Raw genomic sequence first — 20,941 nt, 5'->3', positions numbered from 1 at the left:
GTAACTTCAGCTCTCTCCCTCTTTTTTCTGAACTCTCAGACAAGCTGTATAAATTCAGCATTATGAATGGCTGTAGTGAAGAGAAGACTGGAGACAGACAGGTAAAACTTATGTAGGAGGATTTGTTCCATTTCTGTGTATCACTTGAGAGCAGTCATTTCACTGGGTATATGTAAGATTTTACAACCACTCTAAGGTCATAGTAAGGAATCTTTGGAAACCAATCGGCATTTCTTGGGATACTCCTAAACAGAAACTGCTTATCAGACTTAAGACAAAGGATCAGTCCACAAACAGTAACAATCATCTTTACAGAGTAGATCGTTTTAAAATACATCAAAGCAAATAATGTTTCCAGGTACAGGCCTGCTCCTGAATGCTGTGTAAAAGATATTTTGATGTTTCTTACAATAGTAACTAGACCAGCAAAAAGATAGATTATCCCATGAAAATGACTTAAAATTCCATTTCCACAAGTTGATGTTTGTAGCATTGCTTGCCAAAGAAAATATTTTGTTTTAACTTTCATCCATTTCACATCTATGAGTAGCTTTAAACTGCTCTATTTTTCAACTGATCTGAATGTAACAATGTTTATGGTAAGATCTGGGGCTAGGACAGTATTGATGTGCAGAATATATTGTGGAATCCCACTTTGTTTTTTTATGTGAGAACATGGTGGGTGATTGGTACAGGTTCATTGTAATATTGCATAGAGAATAAGTTCTGTCATGTACTTGGAGTAGGTTCCTTCTGCTGTCTAGCCTGCCATTGCCTGACATGGCTGGTTTTGATGTAAAATCCCACTGCGGGATTTATGTTAGAGATAGCTTTATGCTGAACTTGTTGCTAATCAGCTTCATGACCAGTACAATGTAAATCAAATGACGGCGTGCATTCAGAAATACTTTTTATGAGAGGTATATGGTACATTCCCAGAATCTTCTTTCCTTATGTTATAAATTGTTGGCCATTTAAATTAGTATGGTTTTCCACCATATTCATTTTACCTGCTTTTGCACTAAAGGTACATGCAAGCCATAACTGATATTTAGTTTGTGGTTGCTGATGGCTTGAACAATGTGGCTTAAGGCATTAGGATAAAATACAAATATTTTTTTTTAAATTCAGTACATCATTGCAAATCTCTGTGTTAGTCCTTTCCAGATCCTGTAGGTACAGAAAAAATCCTATTGATTTGCCAGAAATACACTTAACTTCCAAGTCCTGTTGTAGGCTGACAACATGCAGAATTTTTGTAGACTGAGTGATATCAGCATTGCCCAGTTGTCATTTGCTAAACTACTTTAAACCTTCTCCCTATCCATTTCTCCAAAACACAGAGACTAATCATACAGTAGGCCTAAGATAAGAAATAGGAGGGCTAATTAGATTTTCCTTGAGATAACACAATAAGTATGCACAAAACACAGGACCGCTCTGATTTTTTTACAAGCTCTACAGATACATCTTTATCATACAGAACAGGATACAGACTGAGTATTGATAGACCCTGGGTTATAGCTGGTACTTTCAGGTTACTGGACACTGGCGAGCTTTTGAGCACATACCTCCTGGGCGTCCCTCCTATAAACCCACCCCCCTTTCTGTGTCCTCAGTTTTTCACTAGTGTCCTAAGGTGATGGACCTCTTCTCCCTTCTACAGTATAATATTGCTTTCAGCACTGGATCCTGCATGGGCTCTCAGCTTGTCACTTTGTGCAGTGTGTGTCATTAGCCACAAGTTGTTATAAAGGTCCACCCTGTATCTCTAGTAAGTAACAGTAAAAACAGGGATCATGTTTGCAATGTATTTACAGTGTAATCTTTTCAAACTTGGCACTAAAACTCAACCACTTGCACCTTAATTTCATGTGGATGACCAGATGTTTTGTCACACCATAGGTTGCACACTTTACTGCCACTTCCACTTAGAGCCCCTATAAGGTACTCAAGCACTTCTTCCCAGCCTTTAGCCACAAGGATTTTTTTTACAGGAGGGACTGCACCTGGTGTGCTGCATATTTCTATATTCCATATATTCGGACTTGCTTACCCTATATTTTGCTCCCTACTCCATGAGTACCCCACAGGGCCTGGGCAATCCCTTCACCCATAGCAATAATGCGAACCAGCGAAAGGGAGCCACTGCAAAAACTCTGGTGAATATTCACTCTACTGTAGGCCTTCACAACATTCAATCTTAGAGTGATGATGCTTTCCTTGCATCTGAGCAGGACCCAATTTTATCACTGATCTCTGCATCTGATTCTAGTTCTGTCTTAGGCAAGCGGCCTGCTTGACTAAAGCAGATCTTTCTGCAGCTATGTAACAATTTCTGGGACAACTAATGGCTACTTCATCCAGGGCTTGAAATGCCGCACTCTTCTTCATCTCCACTGTCTCCACCTCAGTCAGATGCTGATATGCCCGTCCTAGAGGAAGCGGACATAGAAGGGTATGAAGTGGACCCAGAGGCAGTACGAGAGCCGTGCTGCTGTGTGAAAATAAGCTTGAGTGCTGAAAGTATACTTAAAAGGTACATGTGCTGCCTGTTTGTTTCAGAGGACCCATTAGGAGACACCCTGTTAGGCTCCATGTACACGAGCCTACCCTGACCACCAGCCAGGAGAAAACGCAAAATGCGGCAACCTTGGCACTGCGATTTTGATGCATTTTTTACATGCTTTGTGTTTTCCCGCAAGCGACGGTGAAAACGTTCCTATCTTGAACGCGTACAGGAGAGAGAGGTTTAACCTCACCTAAACACAGCAGCTCTTAAACTCTGCTAAAAGCCTATGTGTACATGGACACATAGACTTTTATGGAGTTGAGTTTAGGAGCTTTGGCAAAAAAATCCCTAAAGCTCCTAAACTCGAGTTTAGCAGCTGCTCATGTGCATGAAGCCCAAGTCAGAAACTGACCCGAGTTTAGGTAGATGCATGTGCAAGCAGATGATTTGTTTGTTTTGTGCTGTGGAGTTGTACCAATCCTTCGTGCATTGAAGCTGCCTTGATGAATAAATGTGCAGGACAAATCTGCATGGGTGTCCCCATCTTGTGCATGGTTTACTACTGCCATTACCAGTTTAAAAAAAAAAAAAGTATTCTATACTATCCATCTATCTATCTTTTTTTTCCATTTTAGCAGACGTTCACTTTGCTTTCATTGCTATTATACATTATCGTTCCCTGAGGCAGACCACAGTCTTCATATAAAGTTTTTGTGAGAAGATGTCTAGACGTACTGTGACAGATAAAGAAAGTCTGTATTGTTACATGAAAGTAAAACAGTTTTGTGACCTTAAGCCTTTCATTCTCGCATGTGACCTCACTAAACTTCAGAGATGCTGAAAACTTCAAAAATGAACATTTCAAATGTAGACATTTCAAAATTTGAGGAAAAAAAAAGAGAGAATATGAATGACTATAAATACATATAATAGCAGTGATTGAAAGGCAGTCTTCAAAGGGGAAGTTAGGATTTGAATCTACCTTCAGCTGCCTCTATCTTTGGATGTGGTGATTGCATCAATGGATCACACCTCTCCTTTTTCAAATCGCACTGTAACTGAAATGCACTTATGTGAATGCTCTCCATAGAAAAGCATGTCATGCAAATCGCTACAGTTAAAAACACATTAAAAAATGGATTAAGTGCGAACCATTGCTTACCATTTCTGGTGCTATAAATAACTGCATTTTTGCTTTTATGTAGGATACTTAGTGTCATGTGATAAATCACAGTATCCATGTGCCACAAATCTTATCAGATAACACATCTATTAAAATAAACACAGCAATGTATATAACATAAATATTCCGGTGAGGAACACATGTAGATGTCCTCATACACCAACACACTGGGGTTGATTTACTAAAACTGGAGAGTGCAAAATCTGGTTCATCTCTAACTTCAGCTTGTTCACATAAGCTTTGACAAAAAAAAAAACACCAGATTTTGCACTCTGCAGTTTTAGAAAATCCACCACACAGTGTATTAACAGTAGATGACAGTTCATAAAGAGTCCTTCTTTAGTGTAGACACCCACCTCATACCAAATGTTCTTTTTTCCTTAATATTCCTCCTCTATACATCTGTATATAAATATAACATGGTCACCAGATTTTATGACCTGTTATCTCTAAGAAGGTCAAATAGCACTTAATGATTAAGTGATTAAATCATGTCCTTATGCATCCAACCCTCTTCTCAGTGTAACAAATATAAGCAGTCATCGTTGTGCAAAATATAAAAAAACTCCTGTTTTATTTTACCCCTTGGCGCCGGCGCCTCCCAGCCCTTTAAAGGGTTTCAGAATTTGGGAGGCGGGAGGGGTTTTAGGGTCATGTGACCGCCATGATTTGCTCTCACGCCAGTCACATGATTGAGAGAGTACCGGACATGCGTGCTGGGAGCTCACAGTGCTTGCGCTCTCAGCACAAATGTTTTTTTTTAATTGCATGCAAATGTGCAGCCACTCGGCGTCAAGGCCCAGACGCTGAGAGGCCGTACATTTGTGTGCGCTTGGTGTGAAGAGGTTAAATATAAAAGTGCACTCAAAACAGGCAACAAATGTCATTAATACAGATAAACCCATCACTTCTCGGTTTCCCCCACAGTGAGGGTCAGCAACCCGATCACGGTCCCGGCTTGCTAACCCGCCATCCCAGAGCATCAAAAAGAGTGCAATGCAAAGGGATTTACTTGCAAAGTTGAAGCTTTAGTAGAAAGCAAGATCCACATAAGCCGATACCTCCACTGTAGTGCTCGCTCTTGTCCAATGTGGAGTGATACCAACTGCACTCCACCTCTTATTCCGGCTAGTGGTCTCCAGAGTGGTGTCAGCAGCAGGAAAGAAGAGATCTTCAGCTCAGTGTGAAGCAACACGCTGGGCATAATCGTATAGGGCTGCTTTCACACTGATGTGCTGCGGAACATTGGTGTGAATGCAGACGTTTTGGTGTGCTTTCAGAAAGTGCACCAAACTTGTAGGGTACAATAGAAGTATATGGCAAAGTGCAGCTAACCAAAAAAAGTCGCAGATGCACTGTGCTGTACCTGTGGTGCAGGTAAACCACATTAGTGTGAAAGCTGACTTATAAGAGGCCCAGAACAGTAAGGGTTCATTTACATTTATAGTTTGGGGGTTGGTAAAACCCCATAGTTAAGACATGTTTTTACCACCCCTGCCCTAACTGTATCCCCTTTAGCTGCTGTGGCCAGGGGTGTACACACGTCACAGCAGCTGCAAGAGTTATACGCCCTGTCACGGTTGGTGGGTGTAGCACCTTCTAAGCATGACCCATTCAAGTGCATGAGGTTGCTCTGCAAGTGCTCTGCAACCTTGTGCGCTACAGTAAACGGGTTAAAGCAGGTAGCGTTTTGTTGCTTTCTCACCACCCACTTTAACCCCTTGGACTGCGCAGAAGCGTGCAGTTGCGGGGCGCTTGCAGAGTGGCCCCACTTACCACCAAAAGTAACAGGGGGCTTAATTCCTGCCGTGGCATGTGTACACCTTTGGCTGCTGCCTCAGCAGCTAAAGGGGGTAGGTATTGGGTATGTTAAAACTGTGACTCAACCGCAGGGTTTTACTACCCCCAACTTTACGTGTGACTGAGCCCCAAGGCTGCCTCATGCAACTAAGGGCTCATTCATAAGTGCAGTAGGCACTGCTGCTCCTCTGTAAAGCAATCCGAGTGTGTTTGTGGTGTGGTGAGGAGGTGATATGTTGCCTCATCACCACTCGATTTAAACCCATGTTGGCTGTGCAATGCACGTGATTGCAACACTGTAGTACGGCAATTAGAGGTTTAAATCAGGTGTGAGGAGGTGACACTGTGCCTGGTGATCTTTGACTTCTCCCATGTTGTTCAGGTATATCTCCACCTCTTTAAGGTTGCCTACCCCTTGCAGCACAGTGTCGGACATCACATCCACTGTCATGTGTTTCATCACAAGGACTTCCTCAGATAGGCAGCGTTTACATGTGAATTTTTAGATATTGTGCAATGGTGATTGTCTGTTTAAAATTGTTATACTAAGTGGATGGTTGAAGAAAGAGGTGGCCAGTGATGATTTATCCGCTAATCATCAAGCAATGTATGACTTTCTAATAGATAAGTGGTAATATAAATCTGGTGAGTGAGTTAAATTTTTTAAATGTGATGCATGGAGGTGGAATATTAAAGTGGTTGTAAACCCCAGACATGAAATCTGAGCAACGCATCTCTCCATAGTGTGTACTTGTCTCAATTAAGAGCACTAAATGCCTTTTTTGTCTGCTGCTTCGTTCCTCTCTTGTCAGCATGAATCACTTTTGACAAGTTTTCCTGGCATCAAGAGAAAAAAAGATAACGGGATGGATCTACAGCACACAGTCAGTGATTGACAGCCTCAGCTCTGTTCCTGTGTGCTGTGTGAAGGAGGTGTGTGCCCCTCCAGTCAGCTCTCAGAGCTCTCTACACTGAGCTCTGCAGTGTGTAATCTCTACACTCCATCCTCTGTTTTCTGAAAGTTCAGACAAGTTTAATAAATTCTGTACTTTGAATAGATGTAGAGAAGCGAGTGCCACAGGTACAACTTGTGTAGAGGATTTGTTTCATTTCATTGTATCATCTAAGGCCAGTCACTTCATAGATATAGGTGAAGGTTTACAACCACTTTCATGAAAAAGGAACCTTTGGTGTGAGGTGGATTTCTACATTAAACAAGGACACTATGAACTATCATCTGCTGCTAATACACTTTGTGTTGGTGTATGGGGACATCTACACATGTTTCTCACTGGAATATTTTTGATTTATACACTATTGTGTTGGTTTTAATAGTGGGTAATGTGATTTATCATATATTGCGTTTTTAATTTATTTTTATGGTTCTTACTGTGTGTCATTATTTGATTCTTTACTGTACTTTACCTCCTACATTTTGTAGACTGTGCCATCTGTGTGTTGTTTTACTCTTAAAGTGGTTCTAAAGACTCAAGGTTTTTACCTTCATGTATTTTATGCATGAAGGTTAAAAACCTTCTGTGTGCAGTGCCCCCCACCACCACCCTTTCCTGAGCCCCCTCCGATCCAGCGATGTTCTCGACAGCCTCTGCTGTCTGGGGGACTCTTCCTCCTCATTAGTTGAGACAGCAGTGGGTGCCCAGATGCACCCGCTGCTGTCAATCACAGCCAGTGAGTCAGTGAGGAGAGAGCAGGGGGGGTGGGGCTGAGCCGCTGCTCTATATATCTTGTGGATGCATAAAGCAGCGGCTCAGGTACGAGAGCGCAGCAGTTCCCCCAGGGGCACTGCTTGAGGGGGAGCAGCCAAGAGCACTGGCAGGGACCTGAAAAAATGTGGATCAGGGCTGCTCTGTGCAAAAGCACTGCACAGAGCAGGTAAGTATAGACATGTTTGTTATTAAAAAAAAAACTAAAAACGAAGCTTTAATGTCACTTTAAGAAATCCTTGTAACTCAACATATGTGTTTTCATGTTCTGCTTTAGGGATTTTTAGCCAATCAGAAGCGGGCTGAAAACTTGAAGGACCCCTCTGTGTTACCAGATTTGTGTTTGAGCCATGCAAACCAATTAATGATTATGTTAACAAACCACAGAAAACTGCTGGACATCAAGCAGAAATGTACCACTGCCAAACAGGAGCTTGCCAACAATCTACAAGTCCGACTAAAGTAAGCTGTGTTATGTTGTTGTTGTGTTCTTGAAAAGTTTTTTTTCCTAACTGTACATTATGGGATACCGGGTGAGTATTTAAGAATATAAGGTTAAACTGCTTCAGGAGATTGGACACTGGCAAAATTACATATATGTACATTATATTGCCAAAAGTATTGGGACACCCCTCCAAATCATTGGATTCAGGTGTTCCAATCACCTCCATGGCCACAGGTGTATAAAATCAAGCACCTAGGCATGCAGACTGCTCCTACAAACATTTGTGAAAGAATGGGTCGCTCTTAGGAGCTCAGTGAATTCAAGTGTGGTACCATGATAGGTTGCCACCTGTGCAATAAGTCCATCCATGAAATTTCCTTGCCACTAAATATTTCACGGTCAACTGTTGGTAGTATTATAACAAAGTTGAAGCAACTGGGAACAACAGCAACTCAGCCATGAAGTGGTAGGCCACATAAAATGTATTTACCTTATAGTGTACATTTTTTCAAACTTGGTGCTAAAACTCAACCACTCAGAGGTTAGTTGCAGTTGGCTGACCAGGTGTTACATCACACCACTGGTCTCACGTTTTACTGCCACTTCCACTTAGAACACATATAATGTGCTTTCTCCAACCCTTTTGCCATAAAGATTCATTACAAGGAGGTCTATACCTGGGTTACCGTGTGCTTTTTACCCTATGCCCCGCTACCTATTCTATGAGTACCTCCCAGGGCAATACCCTCATTTGTTGCTATTGTGGGGACCAAGTGAAAGGCAGTCAGTGCAAAATTGCAAATCAATATTCACTCTGCCGAATGCCCCCACAACACTTGGAGTGAAAATGCATCCCTTGCATTGGAGCAAGTGCCAGTTTTAACACCAATCTCAGCATCTAATGCTAGCTCTGTTTCAAACATGCAACACGCTGCCTATTTGACTAAAGCAAAATTCTCTGCATCTATGTCACATTTCATTGGACAGATTGTGGCCATAACACAGTCATCTTCATCCAGTGCCCAAAAAAACACCACGTTTTTTCTGTTACTCCTGTTGCTCAAGCTTAGCCAGATTTCAATATGCAGGTCCTAGAGAACATAGACACAGAAGGAAATCAAGAAGATATTGAGGCAGATTTGGAGGTAGCTGCAGAAGATTTTTTCTTCTACAGATTTTCATTGTATTGAAGATGGAGCTTCACACAACATGCTTGCTAGCAATGAAAGCTCATTGCTTTTGTTAATGAACAGATAGAATGTGCAGTCTATGACTATTGGGTCACTGCTGACTAAAGCAGATTTTTTTGCATCTGTGTCACATTTCATAGGACAGATTACAGCCTTAATATAGCCATGTTCATTCAGGGCCCTAAAAATGCCATGCCTCTTCTCTCTCTGTTTCTCAATCTGAATCAGATCCCAATACGCAGACACAGAAGGGAAACTAGAGGATATTGAAGCAGTATTGGAGGAAGCCGCAGAAGATTTTTCTTACACAGATTGTCACTATATCGAAGAGGGAGCTTCATGCAATGTTTGCCAATGTTAAAAAGCTCATTGCCATTTCGCCAAGCCCCTTTGAGTACAGAAAAACCCAACAAAATCCTGGAAAACATTCTCTGTTCATGAAGAGATAAAATGTGCAGTCTATAATCACTGGGTCACTCCTGAAAGGATCCCACCCCCTCAAATCTTTGCTGAGCTCTATCCTGTAAAAAAAAGAGTTTGCAAAGAAGTGGACTGCTCCTGTGGTTTATCCTGCCATTTCTGTACTAAACAAATATCTCACTGTACCTATTGAAGATGTTTCTTCATTCAAAGAGTCTGCAGATAGAAAATGTGAGACTCTCCTAAATGCTTTCTTTAATCCAGCCTTGCAGTCTACTCTTGCTGCAGTTTCAGTATGTCAAACTGCAGCTAACAGGACTAGGACATCAAACAACCAACATGAGCCTGTATTTCAGCTTTGTGCTGTTACAGAGTAATTACTGCAATTGCCTTCTGCTTTACATTTTGGTGTGGATGCCCTAGAACAGGCGCGTCAAACTGCGACCCTCCAGCTGTTGCAGAACTACAAGTCCCATCATGCCTCTGCTTTTGGGAGTCGCGCTTGTAACTATCAGCCTCGCAATTCATTATGGAACTTGTAGTTCCGTAACTGCTGGAGGGTCGCAGTTTGACACCCCTGCCCTAAAACATGTCATTAGAAAAATTTCCAGAATGGCTCTAATATCCATTCAAATGCACAAAATCTTATGACTAAAAGCTTGGACAGCTGAAGCTGCCTGCAAGAGGCTCTTCGAACGTATGCCTTTCAAAGGAAAACATCTGTTTGGTGAGACACTTGATTAGTTTGTCAAAGGTCACAGGTGGGAAGGCTTTACTTTCACAGTGGAAGGTCCCAAAACCTCCCTCCCTAGGAGCCCCTGAGCCCTCTAAACGCAGAACACCTGTCAGGCTGCAACTTCAAAACTATGTTTAGACCTTCTTTTTGGTTTAGGTCTTGACCCACAAAGCCACCGATTCTTCCCCAAAGCCTTCTTCACAATGATAAGGTGCCTTCACTCCTAAGAGTATGGTGACATCTCTTACATTTGCCCCTTTCCGAGTCATAGACATCACAGACCTGTGGGTTCAATCAGTGGTTTCAAAAGGTACAAAATAAAGTTCAAAAGTCTACCACCTAACCGCTTTTGTCAACCAAAAACAGCCCAAGGACATTTAGATTTGCAAATGTCCTGAAACATCTCTTGTCCCAGGGAGTCCCAGTACCACCACAAGACAGGTTCTAAGGATTCTACTCAAACCTACTTATGGTACCAAAGCTCAATGAGGATCTTCATTCTATCTGGACCTAAAATCCCTCAACAAATTCCTTCAAATTCCAAGTTTTGCATGCAATCTTCAAGGTCAGTAATTGCCTCTCTGAGACAAGGAGAATATGTAGCATCTGTGGACAGCAAAGTTTACTCTCAGAATGTTTTCATTTACCCACCTCGTTAGCACTGTCTGCACTTCACAGTAGCAGACAATCACTTCCAGTTTGTCACACTTTTTTGCCTATCCTCTGCTTGCAGTGTGTTCACAGAGGTCTCTGCTTGCCCTTCTCCAAACTCATGGTATCCAAGTAAGAGACTATTTAGATGACCTTCATCTGAGGGATTCATCTTCCTTGCAGGTATCAGGAAATGTCTACAAGACAATTCAGATGCTCCAGGCTTCAGCTGGGTGATCAATTTCAACAAATCTGCAATTCAGCTTTCCCTTTGCCTGGAATACTAAGGTCTGGTCCCAAGCAAATGTCTTTCTCCCAGGAAAGATATTTCTTTCTTTAAGAGCACATGCTTGAGAAGTGAGATTTAGAAATATCCCACAATGAGAAAATCATTGCTTCCGATATCCTGGAGGAACCTGACAATGATTGCCAGCCTGCTGGACTGGGGTGAAATTCTGAACAATCTGTCAGTCCAGAGGACTAGGACTCTGCAGGAGAGTATTTTTAAGGACTAGTTGTCTATTTTACTATTTTATTAGTTTGTGCAGCTCGAGGACCTCCATTTCAGGGTTCAATCGGACTGTGCCATAAGCCTGGGTGCTTCCAGAGTAAGAACGAAGCTGAGTTGACATTTGCTGGATAAATAAAATGGGTGGTTATAGAAGGAAAGTAAGGGGGGGGGCGGAGACTAGTTTGTTAGAATCTTTAAGTTTATACCACAGTGTAAGTTAGTGTAGAGTCACGGGATTAACTATAAATTCTCACTTTGAGTGATGCAGCCACAGTATATTATCAATTGGAATTGGATTGATATCTAGTGCTTCTAGGTTTGTTCGCAGCAGAACCTCATGGGTTGTATGATAAAGTGATAATTGGGCCACCTGATTTGGAAAAATGTGGTACCCCCAAACCACTGTTTAGCTTGCCACATAAGAGTACAATTATAGGAACTTGTGGTTTGACTGGTCCCCAAAAATATATGATATAAGATGTTTGATAACAGAGACATTTTAAAATCTGCAATGTGACCTAGCCAGGTTATGCAAAGGTATTGCTAGCTGGACATAGGGAAGGTGAGATGGCTAAGCATGGGAAGATAATTGGAGAAATATAGGTTAGAAGGGTCTCTGGTCATCCTGTTTTTCAAATAGGGGAGGGAGGATGAGACCCATTGAAACGACCAAGTGGGGTGATCGGTATTTGGCTTAGGCAGCATCAGGAGGATAGCTTTCGGTCAGCTTATATTCCTCAAGCTTGCGGTCTAAAGTTCCACAGTTATTAGTGATGGCTCATTCTACCATGGGTGTTGATGCTTCCTGAGCTATTCACCATCAGGCTTTGGTAGATCAAGTTTGTAAGGCTGCTGCATGGTATTTAGTTCATATTTTTATAAAATTTTACCAAGTAGATGTTTGAGCCTCTGAGGCTGCGACCTTTGGTTGAGAGGTCTTGCAGGCTGCTATGTGAGGTTCTAACCTCTCCTGGTTTAGTTTGGGACCTGTCAGCTTGTTTCTATGTCGCCCTACCCTCTTATTCAATGCTTTGGGACACTCCTTTCATGATGGAGATGAAGATACCCTGTGTCTTGGAATGTCCAATCACCTGAAGGTGACAGCATTACCTTATTGAAAGGGATACGAAGATATCATGTGTCCTGTGAGGTGCTCCAAGAAAACTATTTCACAGGTAAACCAATATTCACATTTGAGGGTTAAAGAGACCCTCCAAAGTGTATTTAAAGCCCAAACTTTTGTCCTGATTTGGATGGAGTATGGTAGGGTTAGTTTTTCAGGTTTTATTACTGGGGGACTCATTCTCTATGTTTGTCCTGGTTTCAAAGTTTTCAGAAATTCATGGAAACTTTTTACAGAAGCCATCGGTATAGGAGGGCATGGGATATGTTGCACTAGGACACTTGTTATAGTAGCAAGAGAAGATTTGGAAAACAAAAACTAACGAGGATTTAAACCACTCCCTGCTCTATTAAAAGTTTGGCTTTAGAACTTTAGGTATACTTTAAACATTTTGCTGGTTACTAGCCAAGATGTTGAGCAGTAGTGACAGCATACCACTGGAAGGCTTAGTTTTAAAGGTAAGTCTGCTATATTTTGCTAGTATGCAGTGCAAACTATCACATTAAGGCATTATCCTGCAGGGATCCGGCTTTTTTACATTTTTTTCTGACATTACTGCCGCTTTAAGAATGACAGGCTCATGTGAGGTGGTCAGTAAAGAAGCAGGGATTGTTTATGATCCTTCCATTTTTTTTTGACAGTAGTCATAGTATATATTCATGCAGAGTCACTACATGAGCACTAATGTTAGAGGCGCACTTTTAGGGGTGAATGATATTACTCTTTATTCTCTGTCTGCCTATTTAAAATGTTTAGTTAAAAAAGTTATGTGTAGAAGCATCTTGTTACACAAAACAAATTTGGGTATGAATAGATTGTACAACTGAAGTATTTCTTACCTTTTAGGTGGTGCTGCTTTGTAATGCTACATGCTGACCAAGATGGGGAAAAAATCCAGGCTTTATTCCGACTTTTAATGGAGCTTCTTGAAAGGGTGAAAATTGTTGAGGCATTGAGTACAGTTCCTCAGATGTACTGCTTAGCGGTGGTTGAGGTCGTCAGGAGGAAAATGTTCATAAAGCACTACAGAGAGGTGAGAATTTTGTTTGTGACCTTTAAAAATGAATTGTAGACTACAGTGTATTCTACTGGTCCCAGGATCTAAGAGCACCAAGCTTTTGGCACATCGCAGGATTTCCTGGTACTGGATAAAGTAAATGTTCACTAAAATCTTTATTAATAGTGTAAAGTGCATAGACTGACATTATGTGGTTAGGTTATATGTTTGGGTTGGGAAGAGGAGACAGGCTAAGGCCCGCTTTAGGGCTTAAAGTGATAGTAAAGCCAAAATGTTTCTTTGTAAAATGAGAGACTGATAGCAGGACTTGCATGCTCTTGCTGTTTTTTTTTTAATAATGATTTTCTTTTGTCTTTGCTCCTGATACTGTCCCCGCGACCCCACTGCCTGATTTTATGTATGTGTGTGCTCCCAGTCCTGTTGAGCTCCCAGTCCTGTTGGGACTATTGGAGTCTCTCTGGCATGTCCATTTTGTACATGCTCCCATACTGAACTACAAGCTTATATGCAGCCGTTCTCAGTGTGGCACACACAGACAACATGGTCAACATAAAACCAAAGCCAAATCATGATAGCTGCTTTCAATCGCTGTGGAGGAGGAGGAAAGGTGTGGCTTTGGTTCTGTGTCTCTATCTTGCAGCATGGTCATTACATGTTTAGTTGATAAAAACTGCAAAATGACAAAGAAAGAGAGCACCGGCCTAGCACATTATCCTAAAAAGATTTATTGTAGTATAGATAGAAACATACTCACAAACATGTGATGACAATTTGCATAACAAATGACAACCACTTGGTACAATGACCGATGGGGGGCCAATGGACCCTGACTTCTAGATAAGAGCCATCCCAGGGCCAAATTATTTCTGCTGCGTTTCGAGGGACTCTGAGGAAGAGGGTTGCCCTTGAAACGCGTCAGCCATAATTTGGCCCTGGGGTGGCTCCCATCTAGACGTCAGGGCCCATTGGCCCCCATCGGTCATTGTACCAAGTGGTTGTCATTTGTTATGCCAATTGTCATCACATGTTTGTGAGTATGTTTTTATCTATTATCTATAACAGTAAATCTTTTTAGGATAATGTTTTAGGCCGGTGTGCTATTGCTTTGCCTTTTTACAGTTTGGTCTGGACTACCCCGGTCGTGTGCGAGAGCAGAAAGGCTTGGTCTATCCGTGAGACATCCTGATACATACACTCGTTTGAGCTTTATTACGGTCATTACCTTCAGTCCTCCACCTACCTTATGCGGAGGATACATTCCTATTCATAGTATTCATATTTAGTTGATAGTTCAGATTGGGTAGATGGCATCCTTTTGAATAACCTATTTATTCCATATTGGGAACTCATGTTGTAGTTTGTTTTGCCCCAAAATTGCCAGGCCCATAACAAAATATCAGTTTTGCAGGTATTCCTTTTTTAATGTCTACCATGAGAAAGGTACAGAGTAACTTTGTTGAGCAAAATAAACATTTAAAAAATGTTTTTTTTTGCTATTTATCTTCCTGTGTTGGCATTATAATACCTGTAAACAATTGCGCTATGAGCATTGTTAAGTTCCAGTGACATCTATTAAAAATGAAGGTATTAACAGTTACTTCATTTATGTATTTATTTATTTTTTAATTTGATTCTAATCGAATTTGAATAAAGGGAAACAAGCAGCAACCATGTGTAGTTTCCTCAATAGATCCTTCCAAATATGATTCCAATTGAAAAACCTGTTGAGTGGTTTGAAATGCTTTCATTATACAATGAAAACTCCATTTCTTAAATTTTGGGTTTGATCTCTGCCCTCCATGTGACCCCTGTTTATTCCGAGGGACCCAATTGACCAGCAAATGCAGAATATGGAAATCCAGGTTTTGGGGGGAAGGGGGGGGGGGTTCTGTATAGTATGTATTCTCTCCAAAGCTTTTACATGATCATTGACTAGATATCTAATGAATGAAATCAATATTTTAGATGCTGTAGTAGAAGGAAATGTCTGTTGTATTTGATAAATGGATTGAAGCTTCACATTTTAACAAATCTGTATGCTTCTTTAACAGTGGGCGAATGCTTTAGTAAAAGATGGAAAATCACTCTATGAAAATGAAAAAGCAAAAAGGGAAACATTTGGGAAACTGTTTAGTAAGTAGTGCCTGATGTTCATTATGCACGTAAAGCTCATAGCACTGACACTGTTAATCATGTTTGCACATCATGTATGAAATCATCCATTTTTCAGAGCATGCTTCCAGTATGTTGTATAGCTCTATGATTTTAAGGCTGTTATCAGCAGCTGCACACCATGGAGTAGAGGCAAGGAGCCAATCACAGTGGTTGCTGGCAGCTAACCTCTGTGATTAGACACTTTTTAAACATGAAAGAGTCCGTTTAAAACACTAGGATTGTTGCTAATTTCTGCTGAAATATACTTAAATCTGTATTATGTCTTTTTGTAAGGACAAGACAAAATTCACTGTCTGGGGACAAAAACTAAGTTGAATGTCAACTCCACTAAAAACTGGTTTTTCATTGTTGACTGGTTGCCAGTTTTAACATCTCAAAATTTTGGCTTTGTAATGCTTTTGAGAACATCAGTGGCAAGAGATTCCAACATGGTTCATTGTTTAGGCCAAATGCTCCAATTACAAAGCCATGCTGATGTGCCACTTTCTCCAGAAGGATTTTACATAAAGTGAGCAAATTTCCAAATAGAATGTGCCTCCTTCATTTTAACCTAGTAAAATCAGACAAACCCAGAAAGGACAGGGAAGGACACCACTGGTATCTCCAATAGTTATAGAAAAAGACCATTCATTCGACCTACCATCATACACCCAAAAATTGAGTTTTTTCTCAATCACCCCTGCTTTCCATGCCATATATTGTTCATTGCAAGCACCCATTACAGTAAAGACACTCAAGGAAAGGAAGAAATGAGGATTCCATTTGAAATTTCCATTTAAACATTCACCAATCAGCCATAACTTTATGACCACTGACAGGGTAAATTAATAATGTTGATTATCTCTTACAATGGCATCTGAAGTTGAGTGGGATATATTGGGCAGAAAGTAAACATATTGCCCCTTAAGTTGATGTGTTGAAATAGGCATCGCAGTATGTTTTGTATGGGTTGGAGAAGCCGTAGACCCGTCAGGGTGGCCATGCTGATCTGTTTCCACAGCCAAAATCGCCCACAATGGGCACATGTGCATCAGAACTGAACCATGGAGCAGTAGAAGAAGGTGGCCTGGTCTGATGAATCGCATTTTATTTGAAATCATGTGGATGGCGGGATGCAAGCTGAGAAAAGAGATGGCACCGGGATGCAGTATGTGAGGAGAAGGCAAGCTGGCAGAGGCAGTGTGATGTTTTGGGCAATGTTTTGCTGGAAAACCTTGGGTCCTGCCATTCATGTGGATATCACTTTAATACATACCACATACCTAAATATTGTTGCTGACCAAGTACACCCCTTCATGGAAACAGTATTCCTTGATTGCAGTGGTCTTTTTCAGCAAGATAATGTGCCTTGCTACACTGCAAAATATGATTCAATAATGGTATGAGGAACACAACAACGGGTTTGAGGTGTTGACTTGGCCTCCAAAATCTCCAAATTTATATCCAATAGAGCATCATTGGGACCAATCCTTGATGCTGCAAATTGGCTTCTTTAGCAGCAAGGAATGTAGTCTGCTGCTCTGAACCCCATGAAAATGCAGTCTTTTTCCTGATAACATTGTATATAGGCCTCGGGATAAGTCCAGGATGTGGGATAAACAATCTCCAGAATCCCCCAACTCCAATGAACTTCTGTGCCTCCTTTTTGGTAGTAGGAGGAGACAGTGCCTGAGTAGTTTGTACAACTGTCTTTGGAATTTTCCTCTGTTTCCCAGTCCACATCATTCCCAAGAAGCTCACCTCTGTGGCAGGTCCTTGGACTTTGTCTCTATTGATAGCCCATCCTCTGTTCTCCATGTGCTTTATCAGTAGGTGCAGTGCTTCAGTTGCATCTTCTTTTGTCCCAGAGATCATGATGTCATCGATGTAGTGAAACACAGCGACTTTCAGATTCAGTGTACTTAAATGTCGGGCAATCAGTCCATGACAAGTCGTTGGAGAATGAAGGTAGCCTTGTGGAAGGACAGTGAAAGTGTACTGGCAACTATCCCACACAAAGGCAAACTGGTCCTATCAAAATTGAGAAAAAAGCATAAGCTAGGTCTATTACAGCATGATATTCTACTGCCTCTTTAGCAATTTTCTCAACGATGGAGATCATATCTTGTACAACTGACTTCAATGGAGGTGCCCCTTTGTTTAGGCCTCTGTAATTCACAGTAATTCTATATCCCATCAGGTTTCTTTACAGGGAACACTGGAGAGAAACGACTTAAAGCAGGTCTAAGGATCTCTACTCTCAACAGTTCTTGAATAGTCTCCCCACCACACACCACAGAAAATAGGTCTGCTTCAGTTGAACATGAATACAAATCCTGGAAGAGCCCCCAATTGTTTTGCTTGGTGTCTACTAAAGGTTACTTTGCGTTATAAGCAAGGAAATATGCTACCTAAATCCTAGCAAATCTATGTTCTGTATACACTAGTAGTAATACGCTGGAAAGGTTACTTAACTCAGGTTAGAGTGGGTTCACGATCTCCATAGGCAACGTGAGGACTCAGGTTTACTCTAAAGCAATTGCAACTGTCAGAGATCTTCCTTGGTGTTAAGTCATCTTAGAGTCCTCCTTGTCAGTTTCTGTTGCCTTTTATTTAGAAAGCGTAGATAGCCAATCCCACATGGGTGTAGTCCCTCTCTACCTTATTACGCTGTCCAATTATATAGGTGATACATTCTCCAATTCAACCTCAAGATGGCACTATTGTATCATACATGCCATAGGTCATATATGTTAGAAGGTTAAGCTGTTGGTAATCATGGTTACAAAACAATAGCCAACTGTCAACTGAAATACAACAATACAGTTGCAAGAAAAAGTATGTGAACCCCTTGGGATTATGTGGAGTTTTGCATGAATTGGGCATGAAATGTGCTCTGAACGTCATCTAAGTCACAACAATAGAAGAATACAGTCTGCTGAACATAATACTACACAAACATTAGATGTTCCCATGGTTTAATTGCACATAACATGTAAACATTCACAGTGCAGGGAGGAAAAAGTATGTGAACCTTTGGACTTAATAACTGGTTGACCCTCCTTTGACAGCAATAACCTCAACCAAACGTTTCCTGTAGTTGCAGATCAGATCTGCACAACAATCTGGAGTAATTTTGGACCACTCCTCTTCACAAAACTGTTTCAGTGTAGCAATATTCTTGGGATGTCTGGTGTGAATCGCTCTCTTAAGGTCATGCCACAGCATTTCAATCGGGTTGAGGTCAGGACTCTGACTGGGCCACTCCATTCTGTATTCTGTGCTTTTGCAGCCATTGTTTTGTTGAATTACTTGTATGCTTTGGGTAATTGTCCTGTTTCCTCACCCATCCTCTGCGGAGCTTCTGTTGGCGGACAGATGGTCGTACGTTTTCCTGCAAAATGTCTTGATAAACTCTAGAATTCATTTTCACATCAATGACAACAATCCGTCCAGGCCCTGAGGCAGCAAAGCAGCCCCAAACCATGATGCTCCCTCTGCCATGTTTTACAGTGGGTATGAGGTTTTGATGTTGGTGTGCTGTGCCTTTTTTTCTCCACACGTAGTGTTGTGTGTTCTTCCCAAACAACTCAATCTTGGTTTCATCTGTCCACAGTATATTTTGCCAGTAGTGCTGTGGAACATCCATGTGCTCTTTTGCAAACTTCAAACGTGCTGCAATATTCTTTTTGGACAGCAATGGCTTCCTCCGTGGTGTCCTCCCATGTACTCCATTCTTGTTTAATGTTTTCCTTATTGTAGATGTGTCAACAAAAATGTTAGCATGTGCCAGAGATTTCTGTAGGTCTTTAGCTGACACTCTGGGATTCTTCTTTACCTCATGCTGTGCTCTTACAGTCATTTTTACAGGACGACCACGCCTAGGGAGAGCAGCAACAGTGCTAAACTTTCTCCGTTTGTAGACAGTCTGTCTTACCATGGACACATGAACATCAAGGCTTTTGGAGATACTTTTGTAACCCTTTCCAGCTTCATGCAAGTCAACAATTCTTGATCGTAGGTCTTCTGAGAGCTCTTTTCTGCGAGGCATGGTTCACATCAGACAGTGCTTCTTGAAACCAGTAAACCCAAAACAGGTGTGTGTTTTTTAAGGGCAGGACAGCTGTCAGCAACACATCCAATATCATCACACTGATTGGGGTTAAGGTTGGCTCACTCCTGGCTCCAATTAGCTCTGGGAGAAGTCATTAAGCTAGGGCCTCACATACTTTTTCCTCCCTGCACTGTGAATGTTTACATGTTATGTGCAATTAAACCATGGCAACATTTAATGTTTGTGTAGTATTATGTTCAGCAGACTGTGTTCTTCTATTGTTGTGACTTAGATGACGTTCAGAGCACATTTTATGCCCAATTCATGCAAAACTCCACGTAATCCCAAGGGGTTCACATACTTTTTCTTGCAACTGTAGTACCTATTTTACCATTGTATCCAATGGCATTTGTTTGAGTTCTCTCAAACAAACTCCAAGAAAAACAGATTTCTATATATTCAAGGTTTTAAATAATGTGTTAGCTGAGTTCTGGAGTCCCCTGGTAAAAAAAAGAATAAAAAATCAAATTACAGCTAAATCTTCAATCACACTTAACAGTCAAGACTAAACAATAATACATCAAATATACTGTGGATTCAGAAAGTATTCCTACCGTCTTCAGCTTTTTTCAGTTTTGTTATGTTGCAGCCTGATACTACAGTTGTTTAAATTAATTTCTTCTTATTAATCTACATTCAGTACGCCTTAATGACAAAGCAAAAACAGAATTTTAGAAATGTCTGTGAATTTATTAAAAATAAAAAACTAAAATATCACATAGGCATAAGTATTCAGACCCATTGCTCCAACACTTAAAATTTAGCTAAGGTGCCCCCAATTTCTCTGAAACATTGCTGAGATGTTTCTGCAATTTGATTGGAGTCTGCCTGTTGTAAATTAACTTGATTGGACATGATTTGGAAAGGCCTCATAGCTGACAATGCATACTGTGTCAGAACAAAAGTTATGAGGTCAAAGGAACTGCCTGCAGAACTTAGAGACAAGATTATTGCAAAGCACAGATCTGGTGAAAGCTACAAAAAAAATTTCTGCTGCACTGAAGATTCCCAAGAGCACAGTGGCCTCCATAATTCTCAAATGGAAGAAGTATGGCACAAGCAGGACTCTTCCTAGGGCTGTTCGCTCGGCCAAACTCCTCAATCAGGGAAGAAAGGCCTTAGTAAGTGAAGTGACCAAGAACCCGATAGTCCCTCTGACTGAGCTTCAGAGATCCTATGTGGAGATGGGGCAAAGTTCAAAAAGGACAACTGTCACTGCAGCTCTGCACCGATGTGGGCTTTATAGCAGAGTGGATAGACCGAAGCCTCTCCTCAGTGCAAAACACTTGAAAGCCTGCTTGGAATTTGCAAGGCTTTCATTTATACAGTTGTATGCAAATGTTCCAGTGGAATGTATACT

General features: G+C 41.2%; 1 protein-coding gene across 5 annotated transcripts in view; it reads left to right on the top strand.

Annotated features, from left to right (window-relative positions):
- The window catches only part of RB1CC1 (RB1 inducible coiled-coil 1), a 215,843-nt gene that overhangs the window by 107,352 nt on the left and 87,550 nt on the right, over positions 1–20,941 (top strand). For all 5 annotated transcript variants that reach the window (XM_089678426.1, XM_089678422.1, XM_089678425.1 and 2 more), the window contains exons 8-10: positions 7,497–7,681; positions 13,142–13,328; positions 15,365–15,446. In XM_089678426.1, the coding sequence (XP_089534552.1) occupies positions 7,497–7,681; positions 13,142–13,328; positions 15,365–15,446 (454 nt within the window). The remainder of the gene's footprint in view (positions 1–7,496; positions 7,682–13,141; positions 13,329–15,364; positions 15,447–20,941) is intronic.

Source organism: Staurois parvus, unplaced genomic scaffold (genome assembly GCF_062004578.1).
Source record: "Staurois parvus isolate SC_StPar_1 unplaced genomic scaffold, SC_StPar_1.0 ptg000205l, whole genome shotgun sequence".
Classification (NCBI taxonomy): Eukaryota; Metazoa; Chordata; class Amphibia; order Anura; family Ranidae; genus Staurois; species Staurois parvus.
This window is presented reverse-complemented; position numbering and strand designations above follow the sequence as displayed.